This window comes from Balaenoptera musculus, chromosome 9 (genome assembly GCF_009873245.2).
Source record: "Balaenoptera musculus isolate JJ_BM4_2016_0621 chromosome 9, mBalMus1.pri.v3, whole genome shotgun sequence".
Lineage (NCBI taxonomy): Eukaryota > Metazoa > Chordata > Mammalia > Artiodactyla > Balaenopteridae > Balaenoptera > Balaenoptera musculus.
Window position 1 is genome coordinate 97,590,668 of NC_045793.1, and position 26,309 is coordinate 97,616,976.

Consider the following 26,309-nt stretch of genomic DNA (forward strand, 5'->3'; position numbering starts at 1 on the left):
AAACACTGAACTGTAATCGAGCAATTGCTGGAAACTCAATGTGAACAAATCTGAGAGTTAAAAACTCCAGGAGGACCCCACAATCATAGGGAGGTCTCCACAATCTTGTGAGACTTATTTCCAGTTCAACCAGCTTCCCACAGCAAATATCAGAGAAAAATACCCTCAAGCTTCTGGCAGGGGGAGGGGAAAAGGAACCATTCCGGAACATGCCAGAGCACTTTGTTCTTCTTAACAAGGCCAGCCTACAGGGGAAACTAGTTAAACAGACCCTAACCCACTGGGGTCTTTCCAGAGCCTAACTGACTTCAGAAAAGGGAAATACCAAACTCCAGCTTACTCTAGTCATACTCTCCCACCTAAGGAGGGAGAAGAAAACTGAGCAACACTTGTGAAGTTCACAGTCCAGAGGCACAGGCTCACCAAAAGACTGAGACCTGATCATGGGACTGTAGAATGCTTCCCCTTGCCCCACACCTCACCACCACATGACTAAAGGCCCATTTACAGCACTTCCTTTTACACCACCTCATGTCTGGTTATCAAGAAAAAAATTACTAGGCATACCAGAAGAAAAAAAAAAACCAAAAACACTATTTGAAGAGACAAAGCAAGCATTAGAACCAGACATGGCAAGGGTGTTGGAATTACCAGACTGGGAAGTAAAAACAACTATGATTACTATGCTAAGGGTCTAATGGATAAAGTAGACAACATATAAGAACAGATGGGCAATGTAAGCAGAGAGACGAAAATCCTAAGACAGAATGAAAAAGAAACGCTAGAGATCAAACACAATGTAACAGAAATGAAGAATGCCTTTTTTTTTTTTTTTTTTTTTTTTATAATTTGTGGTGCCACCTGGACATCGGGATTTTTTTTTTTTTTTTTTTTTTTTTATTTATGGCTGTGTTGGGTCTTCGCCTCTGTGCGAGGGCCCTCTCCAGCCGCGGCAAGCGGGGGCCACTCCTCATCGCGGTGCGCGGGCCTCTGACCATCGCGGCCTCTCCCGTCACGGAGCACAGGCTCCAGACGCGCAGGCCCAGCAATTGTGGCTCACGGGCCCAGCCGCTCCGCGGCACGCGGGATCCTCCCAGACCAGGGCCCAAACCCGTGCCCCCCGCATTGGCAGGCAGACTCCCAGCCACTGCGCCACCAGGGAAGCCCCGAAGAATGCCTTTTATGGGCTGATTAATAGACTAGATGTGCTGAGGAAAGAATCTCTGAAATTGAGTATATCTCAATAGTAACTTCCAAAACTGAAAAGCAAAGAGAACAAAGACCAAAAATAGCTAAACAATATCCAAGGTCTGTGGGACAACTAAAAAAAGATGTCATGTGTGTAATGGCAACACCAGAAGGAGAAGGGAAAAAGGAACAGAAGACATATTTGAAACAGTGATGACTGTAAAGTTTCCCCCAATTTCATATCAGACCAAACCACAGATCCAAGAAGTTCAGAGAACCAAAGCAGGATAAATGCAAATAAATAAATAAATTACACTTAGGCATATCATTTTGAAATTACAGAAAATCAAAGATAAAAGATCCTGGTAGTAGCCAGAAGGAAAAAACCACCTTAACTATAGAGGAACAATGATAAGAATTACATCCAATTTCTCCTCAGAAATTAAGAGTAGAGTGAAATGTTTGAAGTGGTGACAGAAAAAAATCCACCAACCTAGAATTCTGTACCCTGCAAATTATCCTTCAAAAGTGAAGGAGAAGGGCTTCCCTGGTGACGCAGTGGTTAAGAATCCGCCTGCCAATGCAGGGCACACGGGTTCGAGCCCTGGTCCGGGAAGATCCCACATGCCGTGGAGCAACTAAGCTCGTGTGCCACAGCTACTGAGCCTGTGTTCTACAGTCTGCGAGCCACAACTACTGAGCCCGCATGCTGCAACTACTGAAGCCCGTGCGCCCTATAGCCCGTGCTCCACAACAAGAGAAGCCACCGCAATGAGAAGGCCACGCACCGCAACGAAGAGTAGCCCCCGCTCGCCACAACTAGAGAAAGCCCGCGTGCAGCAGCGAAGACCCAACACAGCCAAAAATAAGTAAATAAAATAAATAAATTTGTTTTAAAAAGTGAAGGAGGAAAAAAAATTCTCAGACAAACAAAAACTGAGGGAATTTGTTGCCAGTAGACTGCCTTGAATGAAATGTTAAAAGAAAGGCTTTAGAGAAAAGGAAAATAATATAGGTCAGGAAGTCAGAACTGTATAAAGAAAGGACAAGCATTGAAGGACAAATAAGTGAAGGTTAAAGTCAAGTCCACAGAGGAAGAGGGCCGCTTCTGTTCCATAGCTGGGACCACGGTCAGCAGGCCTGCCAGTGGCGCACGAGCCTGTCTTCTCAAGGTGGCCTTCCTCAGTCCTGGGCTCCACTGAGGTTTCACAGCCTCCTTCCTGGATCCCAGGAAATGTGGGCTGGGAACCTTGCACCCCACCATACTGCTAATGTCACCAATACCACACTGTCTTGATTGCTATAGCTTTATAGTTTGTCTTGAAGTTGGGTAGTGTCAGTCCTCTGACTTTGTTCTTTTCCTTCAATATTGCGTTAGCTATTCTGAGTCTTTTGCATCTCCATATGAACTTTAGAATCAGTTTGTCAGTATCCACAAGATACTTCATTGGGATTTCGATTGGGATTGTGTTTAATCTACAGATCAAGATGGTGTTATTTTGAGGCCTCAAGAAAGTACAGGTAATTTTTAAAAACAGTGCCTAGAATACATTAGGGAATTAATAAATGTTATTTCTGGCTGAACCACCTTATCTTGCATAGGAAACAGAATTTAGGAATTAAAGCATTCCTATGTCAGGCCAGTAAAGGCCAGTCCAGTACAAAATAATTACTTCTGTGTTTCCAGAGTCTTTGCAGAATATAAAAGGCTGACCTTTACTCTCTTTTCCCAAGAGGAAATCATCAGAAATGATTTTGTGAGCATGCCCATTAATCTTGTTTTCTACTCTGTATCTTCAGACCTCAGAACTGTAAATCATAGACACTAATCCTAGAGTCCACTATAAGATTGATTTTTTCCCCCTTTTATTTTCTAGAGGTCATGTGGTTATTTCCTCTAGGCATCTTCTTCATGAGTGTTTAAATGAGAAGTTAGGAGACGGGATTCTAGGCTCCTGTGCTGTTGATGCTTCCTTAGATGTGTAGGCTCGTTTGATGACTCTGTTGCCTCTTGCTCAAAGATTTCCATCAATCTGTTATGTATTTTGCATAATAATAATTCAAAACTCCAAACATTACAGTCGATGAAATACCAATTATATTACATTTTCAACCAATCTGAAGTGGATCCACATTTTCTCTCTTGAGCTGACATGCTCCTTTTAGAGCTTGCATTGTAAAACACAGAATTGCAGAGAATTTCATTCAGTTCATGAAAATATTTGTTATGCTTTTCATTAGCTCGTCTACATTTATTGAGATATTTAGTCTTCTTAATCGATAAACACCTCAGAAGTCATACAGAAAGTTTTAACCTGGGAATTGAGTTGCCCATTTATCAATATTTCCAAGTGTGTTAGCTGATCATTTCATAAGATTCCACAACATTCACCGAACAGCTGTTGAATGACATGCTGTAGCTGCTTCACTTATGTTCTCTCAGATCCATGTGCTTTCAAATCTGAACCCTCAAATGTGTGTAAATTTGTATTTAGTTTCACAATAAATCTCCTCCCCAAAGTTATCTTTTATAACTCTGGTAGAACAATTGTCATTCTCGCACATGTCAACCTTATTTAGAAAGGCTAAATGGCAAAGGAAAAGAGAGAAGAGATGAGCCTAGAGAGTTGCTCCTTCCTAAGCTAAATTCTGAAAAATGGTCATTGAAATGTTAGAGTCCAGTATTACATTTGACCTGAATGCTAATTTTGGCACCCAAATGAGAAGTACAAATCGATCTTCTTTAACAGCAGAAGTCAAAGGAAATTATGTTGTTTATCTGAAATGCTGATCTCAAATGCATATTCATCCTCAAAGAGCTTAGATCTGTAACTTACACATAATTTCCCAGACAGTGCTCTGGTATTTAAAAAATAATCAAAGTTTGGACATACAACAAGCTTCAATTTGAAGTAGGAGAAAGAGAATGTGATTTAATCCCCCATCGGTAGATGGAAAGATAGGAGCAGCTGGGTAGGTGTGAGTTGTGTTTAAAATAGTGGCATTGACATATATACACTACCAAATGTAAAATAGATAGCTAGTGGGAAGCAGCCGCATAGCACAGGGGGGTGGGATAGGGAGGGTGGGAGGGAGACGCAGGAGGGAGGGGATATGGGGGTATGTGTATACGTATAGCTGATTCACTTTGTTATACAGCAGCGACTAACACAACAATGTAAAGCAATTATACTCTAATAAAGATGTTAAAAATAATAATAATAACCATTGTCTATGCGTGGATGGCCAGACTATGGAATGTTTATTTTAAAAACAAAGCTTAAAATTTTTTTCACTTACTTTAGTTATAGAAGTAATATATAATCATCTAAAGACATTTGGAAGTACAAAATATAAAAGAAAATTACTCAACAATACTCACATACCTCAAAAAGAATCACTATTAGAGTGCTAATACCATGTCACCTCTTTTCAACGCACTTTAAAAATATACTATACAATAGAAACAATTTCGAATCATTCTTTTTTTATAGCTATCATTGCAAAACAAGTATAGGGCAGTGTGACTAATCCCTGTGAAAGTATTGCATAACGACCTATCAAGTAAATATATCATAATTCATTTAATTATTTCCTACAGAGAGACATTTAGAGTGTTACATATTCAATTCAACCACATTTATTCATCAATATTTATGGAGTTTCACTTATATACACTGAGATACAGAAATAAATGGTCTCTGTCCTCTCTAACTAGGAAAATAGAGAATTATACACTTAGAATGCAGTTTGATAAAGATAAGCTCAGGTTGATATGGAAGCAGGGAGGCCAGACTCTTACTCTGGTAGAATGAGGTCAGATACCCTATAGAAAGTGATATCTGAGTTCTTGGAAAAGTGCAGAAAAACACAGATTAGAACAAAAGAAGGAAATAAAAAGCACTTATGTTTTTATTCTTCCTGTCTTTCCATCCATTATCACTAATGATGGGCATTGAATTACCTTAAAATGTTTTGCTAATTTTACTCGCAAAAATGGAACCCCCATTGGTTAATTTTTTAAAAAAAAATTTTTTTTAAATCTTTAGTGGAGTATAATTGCTTTACAATGGTGTGTTAGTTTCTGCTTTATAACAAAGTGAATCAGCTATACATATACATATATCCCCATATCCCCTCCCTCTTGCGTCTCCCTCCCACCCTCCCTATCCCACCCCTCTAGGTGGTCAGAAAGCACCGAGCTGATCTCCCTGTGCTATGTGGCTTCTTCCCACTAGCTATCTATTTTACATTTGGTAATATATATAAGTCCATGCCCCTCTCTCACTTCATCCCAGCTTACCCTTCCCCCTCCCCATGTCCTTAAGTCCATTCTCTACATCTGCATCTTTATTCCTGTCCTGCCCCTAGGTTCATCAGAACCTTTTTTTTTTTTTTTTAGATTCCATATATATGTGTTAGCATACAGTATTTGTTTTTGACTTTCTGACTTACCTCACTCTGTATGACACACTCTAGGTCCATCCACCTCACTACAAATAGTTCAACTTCATTTCTTTTTATGGCCCCATTGGTTAATTTATAATTTCTTTGACTTCTAGCAAATTTAAACATTTGATATGAGTTTATTATATTTGTCCCTTTAAAAATTACTTTTTATTTTCTTTGTCCTCTTTCTAATATAGTGTTGCCATACTGCTTATTGGTTCATATGTTCTTTATATATTTAGGGTATAATTTTTGTATATAATGCTTTTTACAAATGTTTTCCCAGTTTGTCTGCCTTTTTATTTTGTATATAACTTTTTTTTTTTTTTTTTAATTTATTTTTGGCTGCGTTGGGTCCTCCTTGCTGCGTGCATGCTTTCTCTAGTTGCGGCGAGCGGGGGCTACTCTTTGTTGCGGTGCGTGGGCGTCTCATTGCGGTGGCTTCTCTTGTTGCGGAGCACAGGCTCTAGGCATGTGGGCTTCAGTAGTTGTGGCTCGCGGGCTCTAGAGTGCAGGCTCAGTAGTTGTGGCGCACAGGCTTCGTTGTTCCACGGCATGTGGGATCTTCCCGGACCAGGGCTTGAACCCGTGTCCCCTGCATTGGCAGGCAGATTCTTAACCACTGAGCCACCAGGGAAGGCCTAACTTTTTAAATATATACAAGAATTTTGAATTTTTAGGTAGTCAATAGTTTAGAAATTATTTCTCCTTTAGCAATCAGCTGTCATATACTATTTATTTCCAGATTTTAGTCTTTTTATATTTAATTGATTTATTTTACATTTAATTTAATTAATGAGTTAGAAGATTTGGGACCTATTTTAGTTTCATACATATAATAACTCTATTTTAAAACTATGTATTCTATTATGTTGAGCTGTCTTATTTCATAATAAATTTTAGTGTCTATTAGGACAATTCTCTCCTTACCAACTTTCTTTTCCAAAATTTTCCTAGCTACTCACATTTGAACATTCTTCATGATAAACTTTGGGATAATTTTAATAAATTCCAAAAGAAATCATTTTGGGGTTTATTAGAATTTTGTTAAATATATTGATCGATTTACAAAGAATTACAGAATCTCATCTCTTCATCAAAGAACATGCTATGTATCTCTATTTGTCTTCTTTTATGTCTCCTAGAATAATTATGTTCTATATAGTTATAAAGTGAAATGTAGGCTTTGTGCATTTTTTGTGAGGGTTGTTTCTGCAGGCTTTATTTTTCCTTCTATTGCAAATAGAATAATTTCCCCATTAGCTTTCATTCCTTGTATTGTTTCTATGTAGGAAAGCTGGTATTTATTTTCATTATATTTAATCACCTTTGTCTAATTTTTAATTTTAATATTTTTCAGTCGATTCTTTGGGGTAATGTAGAAATGTACTCAAACTGTCTACATTTAATAATGTCTTTTCCTTCCTGATCATTTTAACTCGTCCTTTTCAACATGAACCACTCAGGTTCTCCTGCAACACTGGGTAGGGGTTGTGAGAGCAGGTGTCATCGTTATGCCCCGACTTCGATGATAATGCTCCTGCAAGTTTTGAGGGATATGTCATATTAAGTTTAGGATATTCCTTTTTATTTGAGGTTGCTAAATTTTAAAAAATTAATCATGAATGGGTATTGAATATTATAAAATGTTTTTCCCAGTATTTATTAAGTTGATGGAATTCCTTTTCTCCACTAATCTGAGCATGTAGTGAAACATCCTGAACATTCCTGGGATAAAATCTACTCTGTCATGATGTATCTTTGAGTACATTGCTTGAATTAATTAATTTTGTTTAATATTTCTGAGCCCACATTTTTCCATTGGTTTGAAAATTTCTATAAAACAGAAGTTTTTAAAAATTGAGGTGTAATTTAAATTCACTGATCGCAATCAGTTCTGAAAATGCATATATCCATGTAAGCCATAGCCCTGCAAAAATAGCATATTTCATCACCCCAGAGAGTCCCCTTTTGCTCCTTTTCAGTCAATCTCCTCCACCCTAAAATCAACCCCTCTTCTGATTTCTATCACCGTAAATGAGATGAATTGATTAATTTCCAAGCATTTGTGATTTTATAGAGATTTCGGTTGTAGTTGTATATCGAACTGATGGGTAACATTTGGTTTCCTGCTTAATTCCACTACGATCACAGAACATAGCACTCTATAGAACTTCAGTCCTTCAAAATTGTTGAAATGTGCTTTACCAGCCAGTACATGATCAATAAATGTTCTCTTTGCGCCAAAAAGATGTGTATTCTGCAGTGTTGTATTTACATCAGTTACATCAAGCTTGTTCATTGTGTTGTTCAAAACTGCTAAAAATGATTCCTTTTTTTTTTTTTTCTTTTGTATGCTTGTTCTATCAGTTACATAGAGGAGCGCGTTAAAAATCCCTGGTTACAACTGTGGATCTATTTCTCCTTTTAGTTCTGTCATGTTGCTTTGTATATTTCAGTGCTATATTTTTAAGACTGCAAATTTAGAATTTTTATAACTTGCTTAAGATTGATCCTTTTATCATTGAGAAATGTTCCTCTTTACCTCTAGTAATGCTTCTTGCCTTAAAAATCTACTTCGTCTGATATTTGTATAACTGCACCAATTTTCTATTAGGTACTATTTACATGGCATAAGTCTTTCTATCCTTTTAATTTCAACCTTTCTGTAACTTGCTATTTAAGGTGTCTTATTGAAGCACACACAGCTATTATTTTTTAATCCTGTCTAGAACCTTTGTATTTTAATTGGGGGTATATCAAATTCCATTTAAATTTAAAGTAACTGCTGTTAAAAAAACAAACTTCAGTTTGCTTAAACATCATCTTACTATTTGTTTTCCATTTGTCTATTCTTACTTTGTGATCCTTTTGCTTTCCTTTCTTACTTCTTTTGGATGAAATATTTTTATCATCCCATTCCCTGCCCCCCCCCATTAACTTGTTATTCATTCTTTTTCTATTATTTTAGTTGTTACTCTAGAGATTATAATATTCATTCTTGATTTATTAAAGCCTGGTACTTTTATCAATTCCCACTCAATGCTAGGACTTTAGCACACTTTAATTCCATTTACTCCCTCTCTCCTTTTGTGTTATTATTGTGTATATTTTAATTCTATATATATTTAAACTCCCCTTTTTTTTTTTTTTTTGGCTGCTTTGGGTCTTTGTTGCTGCGCGCGGGCTTTCTATAGTTGTGGCAAGTGGGGGCTACTCTTCGTTGCAGTGCGTGGGCTTCTCACTGCAGTGGCCTCTTTTGTTGTGGAGCACAGGCTCTAGGCACACAGGCTTCAGTAGTTGTAGCGCGTGGGCTCAGCAGTTGCGGCTGGTGGGCTCCAGAGTGCAGGCTCAGTAGCTGTGGCGCGTGGGCTTCGTTGCTCCACGGCATGTGGGATGTTCCCGGACCAGGGCTCGAACCTGTGTCCCCTGCATTAGCAGGCGGATTCTCAACCACTGGGCCAGCAGGGAAGCCCAAGACATTATTTTTATTGTGCTATACAGTTCCTATTTTATTTATATCTAGCCACGGCTTAATCCCTTCATTCTTCTGCATCCCTTCAGACATCTCCACAATTTTATCTGGGATTATTTTCTATCTACCTAAAAAACTCCTTTTAGAATTTCCTTTAATGTAGGTCAGCTGATGATCTTAATGTTTGTCATTAAAATGCCTGTATTTTACTTTCAATTTTGAAGAACATTTTTTACTGGGTAGTATATAATCTAGATCGGCAGCTAATTTCTTTTAGCATTTTGAAGCTATCTGAAAGTCTTTAGGCTTCCAATTTGTCTTTGAGAATAAGCTCTTGATCTTACTGTTGCTCTATTGCAGGTAATATATCTGCTTCCTGTGCCTATTTTTTTTCAAGATTTTTCTCTTTGTCTTTAATTCTCAGTAGTCTACTGTGATCTGCCTAGGTATGGTTCTCTTTGCTTGAAATCCTGCTGATACTCACAATGTTTCTTGATTCTGTGAGTTGTTGTCTTTCATTAGTTTTGAAAAATTCCTGGCCACTATTCTTTAAACTATTGCTTCTTTTTTTTCTCTCCCCTCTCCTTCTGATGCTTCAATTACATGTGTGTTAGAACATTTTAAAACATACCTTACATGCTTTACAGTAAGTCCCCTACACACGAACCTTCAAGTTGAGAACTTTCAAAGAGGCAAACGTGCGTTCACATGTCCAATCATGTAAGTTAGTTCACCTGTCTGATGTACATTGTCACATGTGTGCATCCTCTACAAGTGGTTGTGCTTTTGTGTACTTTACAGTACTGTAGAGAGTACAGTAGTACAGGATCTTTATTTCAAGCCCAGGATGTCCAGGAGCAAGTGTAAAAGCAACAGTGCTGTAGCTGGTACTGCTGAGATTCACGACTCAAGAAACGGCAAGGGGATTTTCTTTATTTGAGGAGGCACTGTTAGTTTTTGAGGCACAGGACCCAAACGTAGAATGGTACACGAAGGTTGCAGCAGCTGTTCAGAATGCAATCCAGTGCTACCGTGTCATCTATGATGAGAAAAAAAGAGCTACTACCCAGACATCACTGGATTGTTTTTTCAAGAAGATAGATACAATTGAATCCAGCAAGGAACCTGAACCTATGCCATCAACATCAGGCATGAGTGAAATTGCAGCTTGCCCTCCATCTCCTATCGCTGACAATCCTTCAGCTCTACCATCTCCCACCTCCTCTCCCTCCTCCAGTCAGTAACTCTTCTTGCCTGTTCACTTGATGCCAGCCCCTGTATGCCAGCTGTTGTACTGTACTACTGTGCTTTTCAAGGTACTGTACTGTAAGATTAAAAATGTTTTCTTTATGTTTTGTTTTTTTATGTATTATTTGTGTGAAAAGCATTATAAACCTATTACAGTACAGTACTATATAGCCGATTGTGTTAGTTGTGTACCTAGGCTAACTTTGTTGGATTTAGGAAGAAACTGGACTTATGAACCCACTCTCGGAACTGAACTCGTTCAAATGTAGGAGACTTACTACATTCTCTTTTCTGAACATTATGTCCTCTTATCTTGTGTTTCATTTTGCATAATTTTTGACCTATTAAGTTCACTAATCAGGTTCACTAATTTTTTCTTAAGTTGTATCAAATCTGTTATCAAACCCATCCCTATTCAGTGATAGTTTTAGTTTGGGGGGTTTTTCCCCCCAATTCTACAAAGTCCATTTTATTCTTCTTTGGAGTTCTCAGTTCTATGCTGAAATTCTCTATCTTGTCATTTAATTTCTTGAAGATATTAAACAGAATTATTCAAAAAGCTGTCTTTAAGATTCAGTATCTGGATCTCCTGCTTGCTTATTTCTGTTTTCTGTCTTTTCCTCTTAGTTTTTAAGATAATTCTTTTTGTGTGCCCCTTTTAAAATTTTTAAATGTGCCAGACATTGTGTATGAAATACTGTACAGATAATGTGTGGCTCTGGTTGATGGTGTTTTTCTCCAGAGGGGATTTACTATTGCGTTTTGAAGCTGTTCTTCAGTCCTTGGTAGGGCTGGTCTATTTCCTTTTTACCGACGCTCCTAGGATGTAGCATTCTGGGGTGCCAACTGCAAGTCTCATGTGTTTATCAGCTCTTTCTCCTTAGTAGATCCTAAACTCCAATTTTTCATCTCCCCAGCCTGGTGAGATGCCGAAAGTCCTACTTACTTTCTCACCCTTTCAGTCATTGCTTTGGAATTATCAAATGCCTCATGGGAAAGTGGTGCCATTCTGGGCTGCCCTTCTTACCAGGATCTTAGTCATCCAAGTTCTTGCTGCTTTTGAAACTCTCTGATCTTTCAAGTAGAGGACTGTTTTAAATTTTTTTCTAATATTTCTCAGTGAGAGTATTGATCACAAGTAGACTAGCTCATCATCGCAAAACTCTAAGCAGAGCAGTGACATGATCTGATTTCGATTTTTAAAAGATCACTCTGGTTGCCTTGAAAATAAACTGTGTGGAATTGGGGAGGAAGAAGGATGGAAGCAGGTAATCCAGTTAGCGAGCTATCACAATAATCCAGACAAGAGATAATGCTAATTGTGGTAATGTGGAAATGAAGAGAAGTGATCAGATTCTGGATATATTTTGAAGGTAAAGCCAAGAGGATTTACTTATAAATTGGATGAGCGGTATGAGAGAAAGAGAGGAGTCAGTGCTGATGCCAAGGTTTTTGCCCTGAACCACCAGAAGGATGGAGCTACATTTACCCAGGTGGGGAAACTGGGCAGGAGTGAAGGATGATCAGGACCTGACTTTTGCTCGTTACGTTTGAGATGCTAATTTGGCGTCTAACTGGTGATGTCAAGTGTATACTTGAATATATGAGTCCGAAGTTCAGAGAATGGTTGGAAGCTGAAGATAAAAATTTTGTAGTCATGAGCATACGGATGTAATTAAAGCCACAAGACCGGATGAGAGCACCTTGAAAGTTAAATATAGAGAAGACTGCAGACAGTATAATAGTGCCTGTTTCATAGGGCTGGTGTGAGAGCTTAAAAATATTTATCCACCTCTTGCCTCCACGTCCTCCTCTCAACGTGGGAAGCAACCAGCTGCCCCGGGCAGCTTCCGCGTGCTGTACAGCAGCCCTGATCTGAGTCTCATCACCCCTCCTGACCCGCCCAAGGGAAGGGATCGTGAAGCTCTGGCTGGCAGCTCCTACGCCTTTCATTAACGGAGGGCTCAGGTTTGCAACTCTCAGATGCTCAGCAGGTGCGTAAGTGGCTGACGCAGCGGGTCCTCCAGCCAGAAGGGTGGTGCTGTTGGTCGCCTGCAGACTGCCCGGGCCCACCCCGAGGCCGCCCGCCAGGCTGCACCTTCTCCCCCCTCGGCTGCAGAGGGCGCGCGTGAGGCACGCGGCGCTCCGGCCCCGCGGAAGCTCAGCGGGGGCCGAGGGGAGGGGAGGGGCGGGGCCGAGCGCGGGGCGGGACCGGACGGCTAGGAGGCCGCCGGCGGCACTCTGTGCGCGGCGCGGGGTAGAGCGGTTGGTCTCCTCAGACGTTCTCGAGGCAGCTGGAGGCGGGGCTGTGACCCGCTGGCAGCTCGGAGCGAGCCGAGCGGCCGGAACGAAAGAGCGTCCGAGCGCCATGATTCCTCTGGAGAGGCCGGGCAGCGGCGGCTCTTCCCCGGCCGCCGCCCCCGGCTCGGGTCGCGTCGGCCGGGGTCTGAGCACACCACGCCGGCTGCCGCCCCCGCCCCGCGGGCTGCTGACGGAGATCCGCACCACGGTGTGCACCGAGCCCTTCCAGGACGCCTACAGCCTGAGCCCGGGCCGGGAGCTGGGCAGGTGAGGCGGGCGAGGGCCGGGCGGGCGGGGAGCAGATAAGTGCGGGAGGCCGGCGGGGGCAGATAGCGCGCCGGAACCGGGCACAGAGCTGGGTGCGGGCGGCGATTAGGGCGGCAGGGCCCCCCGGCCACCCTTGCGCGCGCCGCGTCCCCCGAGCCGGCGCGCTCCGCCGGCGTGTGCTGTATACCCTGGGTAGCGGCCGTGAGAAAGTCTCCCGCGCGGGTCCCCGAGAACCTTGACCCCTTCCTCTGCTCCGGGCCTTTCGGCCTCTGTGGTCCTTGGCTCGGTAACTTAACGCGACGGCGTGGGAACCACGCTGCGAACCTTTACCCGCGGCGGTGAGTCTAAAGCCAGAGCAGAGGTGTGAAGGCAGCTCTGGTGTTGCCCCTGGAACTTGTGGGTTCCTGCTTCTCCCTCTGCGGCTGTGACAGAGCAGAGAGCAGAACGCCGAGCGTGACAGCTTCCTTTGCACCAGCGCTGGGCGAACTTCTGTCAGCCGCCTCCTGCTGACTTCAGTTGCGGTTTCTTGGGTTTGTGCTGCTCTCGTTCTGAAATGAGGTCCCTGCGCCTTTTAAGTTCAGATCGGTTTCACTTGTAGGCTTCGGGCCCTCCTCTGACTCTTTCTCTGCTGAAAACTGGCCCTTGCCTTCTCTTCCCCTCCCCACTCTTGCTTTGTAGGGGTCGGGAGGGCTTAGAACTCGGTCTCTTTTTAAAATTGCACAAGGTGAAGGCTGTTTGGATCCTTTACATCTTGTACGTTGACGAGGGGTCCAAGAGTGTGATAGGGGTTTGGGGAGCGACTCCCTTTTTCTTTGAGAATAGTTTGGAGAAGTTGTCAAAAGCACAGGCTTTGGGGTCAGACCCGAGCTCAGATCCCCACCTTGCTTGCTCTGTGTGCCTTTGGACGGTGACTTAGACTCCCCAGCCTCTCGTTTGCCACCCATAAAATCAGCATAGTGACAGTGTCTCCGTCGGGGGTGTCGTGAAGATGCAGTGGCTGTAAAGCACAAGCCACTGGGCCTGGCACATGGCACATGGTTGCAAAACCGCGCCGCGTTGTAATGGGGAAAGGGCCCGACAGTTGTAACAGCCTTCACCTGGGGCTCTTGGAAAAAGAAGTCCTTGTAACAGTGATTACAATATTAAAAACAAGCTGCCTTACAAATATTAAGGTAACTTTTAGAAATAGTTTTTTTGGCAAGGAAACCTACCTTAAAAATGTCTTATTTATTCCGAATGTTACAAGGAGAAACATCTTTCTGGGAGAAGATTTACTTCACTGTGCTAGGCACTAATTAACTGGATCTGTGCACGCTTTATGACAAAGGAAGAGGTAGACAGCTACTGACTCATGTAGGTATTCTAATTGGTCAAAATTCCAGACATTCTGAAGTAACCCTGATTTCTTGAAGAAGGAAAACTAGGACTCTCCGTTGTTTGGTTGTCTGGCTTCATTCCACAAAACGAGAACATATTACAAAACTGAAATGTCTTCAGGTGGCAAGCGCTGTCTTGTAGACTTTGCAGTAAATGATTTAATCTGAAAAAAAAATGATTTGCGCCCTACCAGCTGTGTGACAATTCCTCCGGGAATGTTTCAACTTTCATTTTACTTACTCTCTCTATTATAAAATTAGCTCGCCTATAAAGTGTGTTTGTTTGAAGGTTATGACGTCTTCTACATATCTCTTCTTGTATAAATTTCTTTACGTAAGTAATAATTCCTGAAGCAGCAGAACAATGCAGTTAGATACTTGATATAAGAGCCTAAAACTGAAAAAGAGAACGAATGTATTTGTTTCTTTTTGGTTCTCTTTTCATCACGGAGAAGTGTAATGCAGTAGTCAAGAACATGGACTTTGGAGTAAGACCGTGATTGAGTCTTGGCTCTTTACTTACTAGTTATGTGTACTTGAGTAAGTTACCTAACCATTGATAGCCTCATAGAGTTGAGAGAACTAAATAAATTAAACACATCTGTAGCATAAAGGCTGTACTTAGCTTCCGGGGCGCACTCAAAAAATGCAATTCATTGTGTAGCTCAGTGAATGGTATTTTACATGTAACCAAAAGGCAAAAACAGGAAAATGCGCACGACCTCAAAATACTTCTTGTCTGTTGCAAAAGTAATAAAACCTCATTCCAAAAGACAAGAGAACTGTTCAGAAGTCTCAGGAAGTAAAAGCTCTGTTTTGTGTTAGAAGCTCTTTGTTTAAGGTTTATAAGTTTTGCCTGTGTGTTGTAGTTTTGACATAATGAAGTGTGTTTATGTGTATTCCTTTCTGTAGTAAGAAAAGTTGCATCTTTTTCCAACTTAACTCTGATTGCATTTCTGATATAACGAATCGATCTCATGCTGATACAGAACTTAATTACTCACGTTGTATTTTAACGATGTGGTATGAAAAACAAAGATTATTCATTTTGTTCTATGGCCTTTCATTTAGTTGAAAATGTTGAAGAGGTGTGAAGAGCTAACTGTCCAAACACAGAAACTGAGTTCTTTTGGGTGTTCCCATTATTTTATCTTACAGAAATATAAAGCTTTCAGTGAAATGGTTGTTTGGAGAAAACATTTTAAAATGGTCGATATTGATTCCATAGTAATGAAAGTATGTAATGTTGATTATTTTAAGAAATGTCACATTTCTTTCAAGTCTCCAGCAGAGTCCATAGCAACCTAAATGTGGATAAGTATAGGATGTAAAATTTGCTTTTATTGCTGGAAGCTTGACTTATTATTCCTGAGGCTTGTTACCTTTCTCTGAGGCAGGACAGGTGCCAGTGGAAACCACAGTAACGACGCGAGGCGCAGGAGCCATGACCTTGAGTTCTGAGAATTTTTTTCAAAGTGTTGACTTCTCGAGTTCTAACCGATAGTGTAGGAACACAAAAATGTTTCTAGGAATTTTAAATTATACTAATTCCACATCAAATGATTTGCCTAGTCCTCAACTTGAACATTTATTGACATACTCATACATTTTATCTTCAGAAAAAAGAGATCTTTAAAGTCAAAAGAACATCTTTTGTTTTTTATATTATTACATACTCATAGTTGATGTTTCCTGTGGGGGGAAAAAAGGTATAAATACGAGTTCTCTGCTGGAACGGGTCCGTCATAAATGTATAGGGTTCTACAGTTTTACAGGTGCTTTCACTTGCATGATCTCATTTACTTCTCATCACAAGCAGGTTTGGGAGTCCCTTTTTTCAGATGAGAAAATCAAGACACAGATTGAGTCTTGTGAGAATCACCTGAGCTGGGACTCTTTGAAATCACTTCCATTATACCACAGATGTTTCTCAAAGAACAATCCGTAGTCTATCTTGTGGCTAAAGCAATTTCCCATCGTTTTTATGAGAGGACAGGTTAATGAGTTCCAAATTGGAACAAGCCCTGCCCAGCTTCGGTGTCATATGCTTCCCTCCCCGGTTGTGTCACCCACCTGGGTCCTTGGACTCTTTAATCAATATTAATGGATAAGAGGCCAGAGGAGCGTTCCAGGCAAGGCTTTACTGGGACTCCGTGCTGCAGCACGAGGGAACGAAAACAAGAAGCAGGTGCCCTTGCTCGCTCCCCAAGGTGGGGTGGGAGGGGAAGCTGGTCCCTTAAATGGGGTGAGGGTGGGAGCCGATGGCTGGGTCGGGCTGGAGGGGTGGCTTCGGTGGTCTGCCCACCCCCTTGCTGGTGCTGTGTGCAGGGATCACGTGCAGCCCCCCAATTTTGCTCGCAGCTTCTCAGAAGTGCCAGTTGGTCTGTGGCCTTTTTGTATCTTATTGTTCATAATTGACCGCACCTGCGCATGCGTGCAGTTTTTCTTAGGCCCTTAGAGTTTCTTTGTATTCTATTGCTCGAGGAGATGTTTGTCCAGGTGCAAGCACTCAGGTGAAGGGTCCCAGGTCCCAGCCTGTCTCAGCTGGGCCTTATGGTAGACAGGGACGTCCTATCTCATTATCCTCAGAGCGGTTGGGAGTAACAGGAACAAGGAAGGATTTTTATCAGAGAATTAGAGGGTGTTCGAGCAGAAGGGGATGCACGGGTGGATGTGTTTCAGGAGGTGGATGTGCTTTACCTAGATTCCTGTCTGTAGGTAATGGCTTCAGGTTTAGTACCTTACAGCTACTTAAGCATATGTCATAAATTGTAAGCTGTAGTTTCTTTAGAAATAAAGACCCTTGTTAAATAATACTATCCACGTAGAAATTGCACCTTGTTTGAGGAAAACTGTTATTTAAGATTTCTTGGCAGTTTATCATTAGTTTGAAAAATATTTCCAGTTTTGGATAATCCAATATTTTTGGATGGGTAAAAACATTTGGCTATGTTTGTGATTCAGCATCAGACATTACTTAGGAAATATGGCTCCTGCTCTAAGGCAGATGCTTCATTAAGTCAACTGTTTTAATTTTGAAAAGTTAGGGCTTACAGTGTTAAAAGTAAAATCTTAATTTAAAATACATAAACCTTCAACTATAGTCCAATATAAAATAAAAATTAAATTTAAAAAATACATAAATGGAAGGATTTAATGAATTTCAGCCTCTTTACAAAACTACAATAACAAAATTTTATAAAATCTGATTATTGAATCAAGTGCATTAGAAAGTTAAGTAGCTACAGTCATTGATTCACCTGTTCAGGAAGGGAAGAAGGAACCCGACTTATAGAGGGAATTTATGCATCAAGTAGAGAGTTCAAATTAGATCACCTCCAAAACTCCTCTGTTCTGTATGATTATTTTTTTACAAATTATCGTAGATCTGAAATTAATGCCCCAAACAATAAAAATAGCTGCTGTGTACTGATTACTGATCATTTGCTGGATGCTACACACTTTGGAGATGTCATTTTGTTTAGTGTTCACTACCCTGCAAGGTTAGTGCCATCAACCTCGTTTTACAGGTGAGCAATCTGAGACTCAGAAAGCTTGAGCAAAGTGCCCAAGATTACAGTTACCAGCCAGAATTTAAAACTGAGTCTGGCTTTTAAAGCCTTACCTGCTCTTGTCACTTATGTCGATGTCTGATCTGATGGACTCACTGATTTTTACACTTAGGGTCAGTAGATAGTTTGAGTTTGTTTTTTGTTGTTTTCCTTTCAGAGGTAAGGAAGACAGATCTTTTCTAGGTCTTTCTTGAACGGAACTTCTTTGCACTTAAGGCATTACCCCAGTGCTATTAAGCAAATACTGTACTTGCATATTGAGCACGTAAGGCTCTTTGGTAGGCTCTGGAAATTATTCCCAAATCTAACAAATCAGTCACTACACCCTTTATCGGCAAGCTGACATGCCACATGGGAAAGTCTTATGGGGAAAATAACATTTGAGCTGGGCCTGAAAGAATGGGTGGAATTTTACTACTAGTAGTGATGAAAGATACTCCAGCCATTGGCAAGAAAACAAATAAGCACAGTGCAGAAAAATTCAATGACGAAGAGAAGGGCAAGTAGTCCATTGTGGCTAAAACATTAAACCTTATGAGGTTAAGTTGCCATAGAACTTTTCTTTTAACAGAATAGCATGAACAGTGTATGTACTCAGGGTGTTATCTGATGTCATATTTGAGCACCTGCCATGTGCAGGGCTCTACACATGGAGATGCAAAGATGAGTAAGAGGCCAGGTCCCTGGAACTCATCCTCCAGCCAAGGAGACAGTCTTAGGGCAACAAATTCTAATATGTCAGACCAACTTTAATAGAATACAGGGAGAAACAAAGCACTTTACTGTAATCTATTATAGAATCAAACCTGGAACCTCGGAGCTCACTTTTATTTTGCTTCTTCTATATACCACTCAAATTAGCATCTACAGTTTTTTATCTTTGCCTGAACCTTGTATATTTTATTATCTGTTCACCTTTGTGTGGCAACCCAACACTGGAACTTATATTTGGAATCCATCTAGTAAATAAAGTTCTCTTTACAGAGAAAAGCACCTCAAACTTCTCCCATCCAAAACCTAACACGTTCCCCCTCCCTCTGCCCCCCGCAAATCCGTTATCATTCTTCTCATCTTTCTCGCAGTGGATGGTACCACATCACCCAGTACCCAGGTTAAAAATCTCCAAGTCATCTTCCACTTCCACCTTTCCCTTCTGCCCTCATCTCTGCCTGCAACTCAGCGTGTCAGGAAGTGCTGAGGGATCTTGACCTGGAATGTCTTGTAAATGCATTCTCTCTTCCCAGCCTGCACTGCTGGTACTTTCCTTCAGACCCCTTACCTTGAATTATTTTCTTGGCTTCCCTAGTTTCTAGTTAACACTTGATAATACACTCTCAGACCTACCTTTTAAAACATTTACCTTACTTAAAAAATTCTTGTAGGTGCCCATTTTTACCCTGAGAAATAAAGCGCAAACTCCTTAGAGTGTCGTACCTACCTACAGACCCTCACTGTGCCTTCCCAGGCTCTACCAGTTGGGCACTGGTAAGGCCCAATCCTTGTTCTGAGGAAGTTTAGACTGGTGGGTCTGACTCAAAATGTCACTTCCTGTTGTTATCATTGTTTATCCTTCCTTTCTTACCACCCTGGAATGGGTTAACATTGAGTTCTGAAATGTATTCATTTCTGATATTCCCCCCCCCCAAAAAAAATGGGTAATGAAAATCTGAGTTCTCAGTTTAGTGTGTAATAGTGAACTATAGATGTCTGTGAAATGAGTGAAGAGCTCCGAAAACTGTAACAACGATGTGATCCAGGAAGAATTTCGGGTAAGTCAGCAAAGGAAGTAGATGTGCAGCAGACATCTTGTGCCCGTTGAACCTCATCAGTCTCAAGTCTCTGCATGTAACTGTGGCCCCTAGTGTCAGAGAAACGTCATTTATTTCATGCTTTGGAGAACGCTCAGTAACTTAGAGTTGAGGTACAATCACAGTTTTTACCATGAAGTTGTGGTAAAGCATGCATACTAGAGCCCCTGTGGGTGTGGAATTTAGGGACACTGTGACGGTGTTAATTCTTAGTGTGTTCACTAGGACCCCGCACCTTGAAGGCCGAGTCTCACAGTTCTGTGTACCGCGTGGCTCTACAGAAAGAACGGTTCCCAGAAACCTCGTTTCATCTTCTGACTCTCTGAGTAGCTTTAAGGGTTCCCCTCCCAGTCATTCAGAGATGAAGGCAGTGCGCGTCTCCTCAAACCCTTGTGATCTGCTGCCTTGCTGTCAGTTTCAGTGGTGTGCAGTATCAGAACGGTAGAAGAGTTTTCTTCAGCGTGGAATAGTGCACGGGTTGACAGGCTACTGCTGGCTGCCTGTTTTTGTAAAGCTCGCCAGCTATATAGAATGATTTTTACATTTTTAAATGATTGGAAAAAGTCAAAAGAAAAGTCATATTTAATGACATGGAAACTATGTGAAATTCACATTTTGTGTTGGTAAAGTGTGTTTTTTTTTAAACCCAGCCACCCCCATTCATTTACCTGTTGTCTCCACCTGCTTTCACTCTACAACAGCAGACTTGAACAGTAGTGATCAGACCGTCCGGTCAGCAAAACCAAAAATATTTGCTATCTGGCCCTTTACAGAAAAGTTTGCCCACTCCCAGTATAGTGTATGATATGGGGGAAAGAAAAGGGTAGACCTACAGCCATGAGGAATGCTTTCTCGAAAACAAAGGTGGTGTCAAGAGTAGTGATGGGAGTGGGAGGAGAGCCGTGGGACCTACTGTGGTGACCCAAAGAAATGGGTGCCTGGCCGCAGACATCAGCTAAGTTTAGGTCTCTCCCCTGTGTTTGCCTCTGGCCCCTGAATTAAGCATTGGTTCTTCTGTAGCAAGGGTTCCCAGAGTTTACAGGTTAGTGATGTGTGGGATCCATTTCTCTGTTGAGTCTCTGGTCTTTGGAAATATACCTTCAGGCCAGATAGGTAAGTAGTATTTTACTACTACACAGTACTGTTGCCTTGAATGTTAGGTATGGTAGCAATAGATATCTGTGTGTTTCATGTGAGAGTACTTTGAAGGTAGTTCAACCCAGCCATTTCTAATTTAATAGCAAGAGGCTTGTTGTCAATTATGTTGGTCAGTTTTTTACAAAATAGGCTTTCTCTTTTTTCTCTTCTTTTGAAACTTCAGAAATATAGGTATAAAAAAATCAAACTATTGATGATTTTTTTCTCTTCCTTAAAGGAATCCAAAGATCATTAGGAACCTTTTAAAACTCAGTGGAGATGTTATTAGCCTAATGATTTTGTGGCGTAAAATAAAAAGAGGTGTTAGTCTGTGATGCATAGTTTATTGTTTAATCTCTCTAGTAATCTGGAAAAGCCTTTCGCATTTCTGTTGAACACAGAGAACTTTGTTCTGAATTAGGGTGCTATTAGGTAGATTGCCACCTAATTGAACATCTGTAGGGCTGTGCCTAAGGATTTTTTCATGTAACATTTTTATTGCTGATGGTATAACAGAAATACAGAGGGCATGAAAATCATGGTTAACAGTAGCTAAGAAGGAAGAATTATTCCTCAAAATTACGTCAGTAGTCTAGAATGCCGGGCCCAAACCTAGAAAGTAGAATTTAACAGAGCAAATTAAAGCCTTGCATTGAAATTTTTAAAATATATTTTTAAACCATAGTATGAGGACACTGGCTTGAAAAACTTCAAGAGGAAAAAGATCTAGGTCGTTTATTTTATTTATGAAATATGGAAAACCTGTCAAGTTTTTTTAAAGGCATATTAAGTTGTATTGTGCCAACATCAGCAAAATAATAATCATGTAACATTTTGATGAGATTATACTTGGCGCAGTTGCTTCAGATTCAGTTGGCACATTTTTCCAGCAGTTCTATGAGTCATGACAGTGAGGCGATCCCAGAACCCTAAGGGGATGCGGAATGATTAGCTGTGTCCAGTACTTGATAGACTGTCATGGGGGGTCTTCTATACTGCTCAGCAAAAGACCAGGACTACAACCCTTCACTTGAAGCCAGGTTTAGGCTTGTAATGAAAACCTTGTTAAAATAGTATGCACCCAGGAGTGGAAAAGACTACCTCACAGTTTGAAAGAAGACATGGCTTTGGCATTTGACAGTAGGTTAAAAAAAAAAAAAAACTATATGATTTCTAAGTTGCCTTCCAACTTGAGTATTGGATATTTATGGGTGATGATTATTACAACTTAATGATTTGTTTGATTACTAAATTTTTTTTGAGTACTTACTATGTGGCAAGTACCATGCTAAGCAATTGACATGTATTATATTCTTTAATTCTCACAACAGCGCTGTAAAATAGATTCCGTTTGTGTCCTCCTTTATAGATTAGGAAAATGAGATTTTTCTTAAATAAGAGGTTAAATAAATTGCCCAAGGTTATGCGTCGAGTGAGTGGGCAGAGCCGTTTTGGGGATTCAAGCCCACATCTGTCTAATTCCAGACCTTATCCCTTAATCAATATGCTATACGTATCCCCCATGTGACTTGTTTATTAGTGTAATAGCATGGAATGGAGTGTATCAAAGTAATGTTTGTTGTATCTGTCTTTATAGGAAAACTAGACATTTCCAGCTGATGCAGTAGTTGAAATGATGTCATATAAATGAGATCCCTAACTTTTATAACCTTGGAAGGTGATAGTGTCCTCTTAGAGTCACTTAGTGACAGTGAAATTCATTATTTTAGGAATTCTCATAACCGGTTTCTCTTAAAAAGTCAAATGGCTTTTTTAAGATTTAAATCATTTTTATGTATAAATGTGTGAAAAATTGTTATATTTATATATAACGCTGCAAAAAAATATTGGCTTTAATATTTGGTTCTGTATTTAGAAGAATGAATCTTGCAGATTTACACATTACATTTTATTTGATTAGAGAGGTGTTTCCCAAGTTATATTGCTACTTTTATGATTGCATATGACCTAAATTTGAATATCCACTGATGACTGTTGGGAAATTTTATTAAAATTTATCATCTCTGAAGAGTCAACTTTAACCGTGAATGTGTTTTGTGTAATTCTAGGGGGAAATTTGCAGTGGTGAGGAAATGTATAAAGAAAGATTCTGGAAAAGAATTTGCAGCAAAGTTCATGAGAAAAAGAAGAAAAGGCCAAGATTGTCGGACAGAAATAATTCATGAAATTGCTGTTCTTGAACTAGCACAGGACGATCCTTGGGTCATTGATTTACATGAAGTCTATGAGACGCCATCGGAAATGATCCTAGTTCTGGAATAGTAAGTATCGTCTCCCTTACTGAGTTTGTTTCGTAGTCCACACTCCTTTATCGGTGCCACTCATCTGTGATAACGTGGCAGGCCCTGGTTCTTTAGAAATCTGAAGATTTTCCAGAACTGTTTTGTGTGTTCTTCTTATTCATTTGACATATCGCAGATTTGCAAGGATGCATGTATGTTATGTTTTTCATTTTCACTCTTTAATGAAATTCCTTTGAAAATAAGTTCTCTTATGTTCTTATTAGAGGTTTTAAGAAGGTAAGTGGCACCAAGATAATATTAAAATAAAAGGCATTTTATAATCCCGTATATGTTCATATAGTCTAAGTTATTAATCCTTCTTTCAGAAATGATTGTTTTGATTCATACTATGTTTCCAATTTGGGTAAATAAGTAAGGACAGCAGAGAAAACAGCTTTGGAAAATGAAGGACAGTTTTTTCTTCTTAAGAAATCCTGTTTTCCTCTCTGCTTCTCCTGCCAAAGGAAAAGACTGATAGATTTGAGTACATTAAAAAGCATTATTAGTACATAATATGAACACAAAATGAAAAGACAGACTCGGAAAAAATAGTTCTAATATCTGTTCGCCCAAAATGATTAATATTTCTTTAATATGTAACTAGATCTTACCAATATACACAGAAACATGAACCTCCCAGTGTAAAAAAAAAAAAAAAAAATGGACAAAGAAAGGATATAAAGAGAAATTCCACACAGAAGCCTGTGTAAATGGCCTATACATACATGAAAAATATTGATTTTTACAGTTTTTATAATGTAAATTTAAAAATAAGTTGCCGATTTCTCCCTATGTAAGATCGTCGGATATCATGAAGAAAAGTGATACTCATGACTTGGATCATCTCATTTATACTACAGGTGGGAGTATTAACCTGGTGTAACTCTTCTGGAGAACAGTGTGGAGTATGTGTCAGAAGCCCTAAAAATATATATACTCTTTAACCCAGCAATCTCACATACATAAATTTTTTCACAAGGACATAATCAGGCCATTGTGCAAAGATGTATTACAAAAATGTTTAGTGCAGCAGTATCTACATAACAAAAAAGAAGTAATCTAAATGTTTAATGGTAAGAGGTTGGTGAAATAAGTGATCATGTCATGAGATGGATTGCTATGCAGTCATTTTAAAAGATATGGTAGATAAAAATGTACTACATAGAAAGATGTTTTAAAATATTAAGTTAAAAAAAAAGAAATGTTACAAAATAACATGTCTATTATTACCTTGTTTTTATTTAAAAGTTTCTAGAGGGAGAAGTCTGGATGGCTAAAATAGTGTGTTCCTCTTGCTAATATAATTCAAGAGCATTGTGTTTATATATTTTAATTCAGTAATTTCACTTGTAGGAATTCCTACAAAGAAAAAATAAAATGTGAACAATGAAAAGCATGAAAGTGTTTTCCATTGTGTATTTTACATTATAATAGAAATATCCACAAATGATCAAATGCTTAAGAAATGTAGTCGCTGTGGATTATATCTCCGTGCAGTTGTTTTTCAGTTGTTAAAAAAAGGTTGGTTGAGAGGATTTTGGTCTTCGGGTTTGTCCTGGAGAGGCTCGAGCTAGGATTGGAAATTGATCCGGAAGAGACCCTCCAGCCATCATCTCCTCGTTCCTCTCCCGTCCTCCCAAACCCACTCTTCAGCCTCCGCGCAGGTCTTCAGTCTTCTGTCTGCTCCTGCCTTTTCTTCCGTTATATTCCCTTCCCTTCTGTGGTCATTACTGCAGCTAGGCCCTCCCCAGCGCCTCACCAGCGTTACTTCCTTCTTTCTGTTGCTCTCCCTCCGCAACTCCTTCTGCCCGTTTGAAACGTGGGACGCACGCTGTGTGTCCCTCCTCCTGCCCGTTCTTGGGAGTACTTGCGTAGTCTTCAGTCTGCTTATTACGAGGGTGAGAGTTGCATCCTCAGCTGGGCTCTTGGTGTACTTGGGTAATTCTTTACCTAATCTCTCATCCCCTTCTTTTACCATCCCCGGCAGGCAGGCAGGAGCTAATCAAAACCTTGACCACACTTAACTGTGTCACCCACTTCCCACCTGTTAGACACCAAGGCTTCTCTTCCTTTACGGAGGAAATAAAGGCATCAGACACACACGCCTCGGCATCCCTCTCTAACTGCTCTCACCTGCTTGCCTTCCGTTCCAAGGAAGAGATTCCGCTCCTTAACTCAAAGGCTAAAACTCGGACGTATGTTCTTTAATCCTCTTCCTTTTCTAGGACTTGTGTTTTATGTTTTAGTCACTTATCTAACCTCTCTGAGTCCCTCTCCTCTAGTGATTCTTTTCCCTCCATCTTCCAGGATTTCAGTCACTTCTCTCCTAAAATTCCTGGTCCTCAGCTTTGACTCTTTCTGAGCTAATGTCCTGCCCTTCTCTTTCCTTTACTGCTGTGGTCTGTAAAGGAGTCGTCTGAATTCTCAGCTTTCCTCACCTTCCAGTCAGTTTTGTTCTACTTCATTGATACATCCGTCTGCTCGTGTGCCGATCCTCCGTCACTTTTCAGTCTCCTGCCATCCGCTGTCCTCAAACTTTCATGAGGTCATCAGCCCTGTTTGCCAAAATCGATCGCCTCATTTTAGTGTTCATTCTACTTCTTACTCTCTTTAAACACTTGATATTATACCTTCTTCTCCTGAAGTTATGTTCTTCCTTGGCTTTCAGGGCCCTCTTTTATTTTTTAAATCTTAGAGCCTTTTCCGCTTCATCTACTATATAAATACAAGTGCTCCCCACTGTTCATTAGTGTTACTCTTGTCATACGTTTCTATTCTGCACGTTTACCCTGGATGATGACAGTCCATTTTTGTGGCTTCAGCTATTTTTTACATGCTGGTTATTATTTCCAAATCTTTATCTCCAGCGTCAGACCTTTCCCTCAGCTCCAGCTGCTCTACTGCATATCCCTGAATCCACCTGCACATCATGACCGATGCACGATCAATATGTTTTCACCCCTGCATTGCTGCCCTTCTAATGCCCATGTTTCTTTGTTCCCCACTTCCAGTGGTATCCCTGTTTATTTCATCACTCAAATAGAAACCTTGGGTCTATCCTTGATTGCTTCATCTCGTTTAATGCTCGTGTATAATGAATTACCAAGTCTTCCACTTGAACCTCTCCCCTGCTGGGCCCTTCTTCATTGTGTTTGCTGTTTCTCCTCTGTGTTGGGTCCTCTCTC

General features: G+C 40.4%; 1 protein-coding gene across 2 annotated transcripts in view; it reads left to right on the forward strand.

The window, feature by feature from the left end:
* The first annotated feature begins 12,606 nt into the window (after window positions 1-12,606).
* Window positions 12,607-26,309, forward strand: part of STK17A (serine/threonine kinase 17a) — a 38,777-nt gene continuing 25,074 nt past the window's right edge. Inside the window, exons 1-2 of one of the 2 annotated variants that reach the window (XM_036863896.1) lie at window positions 12,607-12,928; window positions 22,891-23,103. In XM_036863896.1, coding sequence (XP_036719791.1) covers window positions 12,729-12,928; window positions 22,891-23,103 — 413 coding nt within the window. In that variant the 5' untranslated portion in view covers window positions 12,607-12,728. The remainder of the gene's footprint in view (window positions 12,929-22,890; window positions 23,104-26,309) is intronic. The other variant, XM_036863894.1, reaches the window with a different exon arrangement.